The 4,776-nt window shown below is 46.6% G+C and overlaps 1 protein-coding gene across 1 annotated transcript; it reads left to right on the top strand.

Annotated features, from left to right (window-relative positions):
* The first annotated feature begins 2,448 nt into the window (after positions 1–2,448).
* LOC123398303 (probable non-specific lipid-transfer protein 3) lies at positions 2,449–3,371 on the top strand. Its single transcript, XM_045092782.1, has 2 exons — positions 2,449–2,871; positions 3,058–3,371. The coding sequence occupies exons 1-2, from the start codon at positions 2,513–2,515 to the stop codon at positions 3,065–3,067; spliced, it is 369 nt and encodes a 122-aa protein (XP_044948717.1). The 5' UTR covers positions 2,449–2,512; the 3' UTR covers positions 3,068–3,371.
* The last annotated feature ends 1,405 nt before the right edge of the window (positions 3,372–4,776 follow it).

The raw sequence follows: 4,776 nt of genomic DNA, 5'->3' as shown, positions 1-4,776 counted from the left end.
TCAAATCGATTTCTTATCCGCCTATGCCACTCCGTCGGCGACATCTTTCCTGCGAACAACCGACCCAAGCCGAACTTTTTTTCCTCTAGATCAACGATCTGTAGCCTCCTCGAACCTTGCTCATGATACCACTTGTTAGAATAATCCGAGGCAATCCGTCGATCTACTGAGAACCAAGCAATCACACGAGCACGACACCGAGATTTGTTAACGAGGTTCATCGATATGGCTACATCCCCGGGGCCTGACTACGGGCGCTCCTCCCCGTGACACTGTCACAATACCGCACCCCGGCCGCCCGGACACCGGCACACGTCGTCGGCTCCCCCGCGTACCTGTGCTATTATGTTGGCATAGGTTACATCGTGTGTCTACCCTCTCATTATATAAAAGACATAAGGGTAAGGTGTCCTAATAGGACACGACTCTTACCTTGTCTACACACCGTGCGACTTCAAGTCCAACTGTAACATACCTTGTACAATAATATTCGACACAACTCTAACAAAATCAAAACTCTAAAAATGCTACTTTTAAAAGCATTTTGAAGCACTAATAATTTTTTTTTTGCCATGACTTCAAAAAGTATAATTTTGTACTGAAATTTACAAGCTACTAAAACATTAGTCAAAGTTTGCTGTAAAAAATTAAGATTTTTGAAGCATTTTCAAAATATTTTATGAATTTACTGTTCATCCGAGCTCATTTGAGGTCGGACGTAGAAGAACACTTTCCCTTGACCACCTGCTAGTGCATAAATCGAGAGCAATATTGCAACGTTTCAGAGCTGAGTATTGTTGTGAGACGCAAGCTACCTAGATGGCAACTACTCCTTCATGGAACTAGTAACAAGGCCAATAAAACCAGGCATCAACAGTTAGGTTACGGATCTATCAAGCTATTAATACTTCTTTTCATACTGTGGAGGTGCCGCTCTGTTACGGAATTGTAGAAAGTTCAGTTGCCGTCCTAGACATTCCGGGGACCAGTTTGGATGTCGACTGGCCTGTTTTATTGCTGCCCTGAGCGCAAATTCATGGTTTGCCTTTCCTTTGATCTGCCGGAGGTTCTCGTCTCTTCTGCTTTCGTACAATCCAGAGGGAAAAAAATTAAGATACGGCGGACTCTTAAACATAATAGCATGCAATTCTTTCGAATTCAATTGATCTTGATGAATAACATGTGTGTAACCTACGAAGCACCTGTAGAGACACAAATACGGACATGAAAATTTCTAGATACAATATATAACGATGCGACGAATATATATAAATAATTAAAAATATTGTGCAATTAGCAAACATGTGCTCACCAGCCAGCGCATCGGAGGACTATCCGGTCGTTCAATCCAATCCCGTCCTCTGATCAATCGAGTGAATAGAGAGGAAGAGGACTATGTGGAGAGAGAGGCGAAGGCGCGGATGGCCGGACTCGTAAGGGAGGCGGAGCTGGCCGCCGCCGCGTCGTTTGCTTGGTCACAGCAGTCACTCGACGTTTGCTGCAAGTGGTGCCCTGTCCGTGCCCCAGTCCCGACTTCGGCCGCAACCAGCTGCGCTGTTTGTCCTCCGCCCACCGTCGTCCTCCACTGCGTCCGCTTGCTCGCCGCCCACAGCAATTCGCTTCGCCGCCGTCGCGCTATCTAGAATTTGTGGCGCGCGTGCTTTGCTGGGGTTGGGGAATTGCTTCATGCGCGCTGGAGGGAGCTGCCTGGCTTGTTCGTGAGATGGATTAGGCCCAAATAGCGGGGCTGCATGGGTCGTTTGGCCTTGCCATAGGCCCAATTAGGGTGGCTGCGTGTCCTTTTTCTTTTTTCAGCAATTCTTTTTCATCTAGCGAGAGCCAGCAAGCTAGCAAATGATAATATGCATACATGTATTTAAAAACTTGGACCAAATTAAGGTGCGGCAGCCGCCACACCTTGCTCACCGGGGGCCTCCGCCACTACAATCACTACTTTGTCCTGTAGAGTAAAATTTCTGTTCCCCACTCTTATCTTAGTTTTTTTTAACAACACTCCAATGTATCAATTAATTAAAATTTTCTTATAATCATTCATTACAGCAAATGCCACACCAGGCGGAGCACAAAATACCATTTGTTTTATTAATAAGGAAACTAAACTCTGTAATCTCGTGCGCCACCTCATTAGCCTGTGGAGATATAGCTTTACTAACTTGACCCTCTGCATCATGGATGTGGATGTACCCATACTACGGCGTGAAGATTTTTCTTCCCGCAAATAAAAAAAACGTGTAAAAAAACAAAATAAAAGCAAAGAGACACATGCCAATTGCAAAGAGAGCCAGCGTACTCTCTAGCGAGTACATGCACTTGCATGGTGGATCGGCATTGTTGTGAATTAATTCCACCCGCCAACGACCTGGCAGCGACGGGCATCAAATGCCCTGCATGTTCACCTCTACCCCCTATTTATACCCTCCAAACCACACCCTTTTCCTCCACACCACCACACCCACTCATCTGATCACCTGCTAGCCAGATAGCTTAACCGATGGCTCGTCTCAACAGCAAGGCTGTGGCGGCCGCCGTTGTCCTGGCGGCGGTGGTGCTGATGATGGCCGGCAGGGAGGCCTCGGCGGCGCTGTCGTGCGGGCAGGTGGACTCCAAGCTCGCGCCGTGCGTGGCGTACGTCACGGGGAGGGCTTCTGCGATCAGCAAGGAGTGCTGCTCCGGCGTGCAGGGGCTGAACGGCCTGGCCCGCAGCAGCCCGGACCGGCAGACGGCGTGCAGGTGCCTCAAGAGCCTCGCTACCAGCATCAAGGCCATCAACATGGGCAAGGTCTCCGGCGTGCCCGGCAAGTGCGGCGTCAGCGTGCCCTTCCCCATCAGCATGTCCACCGACTGCAACAAGTATATATCTTCTTTTCTTTCTTCTACTCATCCAAATGCATGCATGCATGCATGCATGGGCATCTCATCTTCTGTGTTTAAGAGCTAGGAAGTAAATATAGTAACAAAAGAGTGAAAAACGGACGACTAGCATGTTACATATATTGTGTTTTTCTCTGACCAATTATATACCTCGTTTCTGTGCAGGGTCCACTAGCAGGGATCAGATACTCCTTCCTACGTGCATGCATGGACGCGCTTGTGTGGAGCTTAATATCTACGTTGATGGAGTGCTCATACGTACGATATTGAGCAATAAAAAATAAAATAAAAGAGTATGCCTATGTCTGTACCTTGCACACACACTGTGTGTGTGCGCATATATATTTACGCGGCATGCATGCACGCGTCCGTATGAGTGACTGAACAGTCATCTCCTTGCTGTACTTTAGCCGATGTGTATGTGTGATGTGTCTGACCTACCTGTTCAGGCAATTAATGAATAGTAATTATTTTCTTAATTATTGATGTGCATGGATGTTCAACTATGTGTGTACCTAGCTACTACTATATAGCAGTATGATGGAGCATCAGACATGTGTGCGCTATACCGATGTTTTGAGCCGCAAGAAGATGCATGCGTTTGGGATTCGTGCAATGCGCCGTGGCCACTTTTGTGTTCCAAATGAACGAAATCTCCACTAGTTTGGGATTTCTGTGTCATGATTTTGTACCCCCACAATATAGTGCTCCAAATAAATTAGCAGACGGTTTCGTTTTGTTGCCCAGGCTTCGTTAGCGTACTTTTTTTTCTTCTAAAACGGAGGTAAAAGATTTACCTCATATATTAAATAAGAGAGGAGAGTTTAAGAGTGTTACAACGGAAGCGACGCTGCGACATGACAATTACTCACACACCACAAGATACCCTAACTCCTTAGCACCCGCGGTAACCCACAGTTTGGCGACATCAATGATATTTTTCAACAGGACCGGCCCCGCGGTAACCCACAGTTTGGCGGCATCAATGATATTTTTCAACAGGACCGGCGGAGGTGCGCTCTTGTGTCGAAAGATCCGAGCATTACACTCGTTTCATACAGTCCAAAAGACAAGCATTGTCAGAAAGGCAAAAACACATCGGTTGGGATTCGTCATGTCCGTCCGCTTGTCCCACCATTCCAAGACGGAATCATCCAAATGCCAAAAGGAGGTGTCCATGTGCGCGAGCGAAAAACTTTCCGATTCGTGGGTTGGGTTTCGTTAGCGTACTGAAACACACGCAAGAAACAAAGAATGAAAAATTCTGAAGCAAAATTGATAACCATGGCGTTTCATTTAAAAAAAGGCCATTGTCCGGCTTTAAATTAATAAAAAGGGTTACAATGAAACGGTACAACAGTACAACACAACATCTCACACACAACAAACAAGACAAAAAAAGCGACATGATACAAGGATGAAACAAAACAAGGAGATAAAGGCACCAGTCAAATCTGGACCACGCATATGTGAATTGAGGTAACCTAAAACACAACAGTTTCCTTTAGAAAATGTTTTCCGTTGTAAATTATTGTACAAAATCATAGTTTTAAAGGAAAAGTATTTTTTTCATAACTTAAGAGCAACTTTAATGGAGCGACCCATTTCGTCTGTCATCGTCTGTTTGGGTCGGCGCGAACAAAATGATGACCCAATGCGTCGACCCATTGCCAAAATGCGTCCGCGCCGATCCATTTCCGATCCAAATTTGGGACTGAAATGCATCGACGCGGACGCGGACGCGCGCTCGTTGTTCCCTTCCAACCACCGCGGCCAACATTATTTATGACAGTCGTCATCCTCAGGCCCACGCGTCAGCGATCGCGGTCGGCCTTTTTTAATCCGAGCGTGCGATGGGTTCCACCATCTGCTTTCAGAACCACG

Source organism: Hordeum vulgare, chromosome 5H (assembly GCF_904849725.1).
Source record: "Hordeum vulgare subsp. vulgare chromosome 5H, MorexV3_pseudomolecules_assembly, whole genome shotgun sequence".
In the NCBI taxonomy this organism is placed as follows: domain Eukaryota; kingdom Viridiplantae; phylum Streptophyta; class Magnoliopsida; order Poales; family Poaceae; genus Hordeum; species Hordeum vulgare.
Note: the sequence above shows the minus strand (reverse complement) of the source record. Positions and strands in the feature narration are given on the sequence as shown.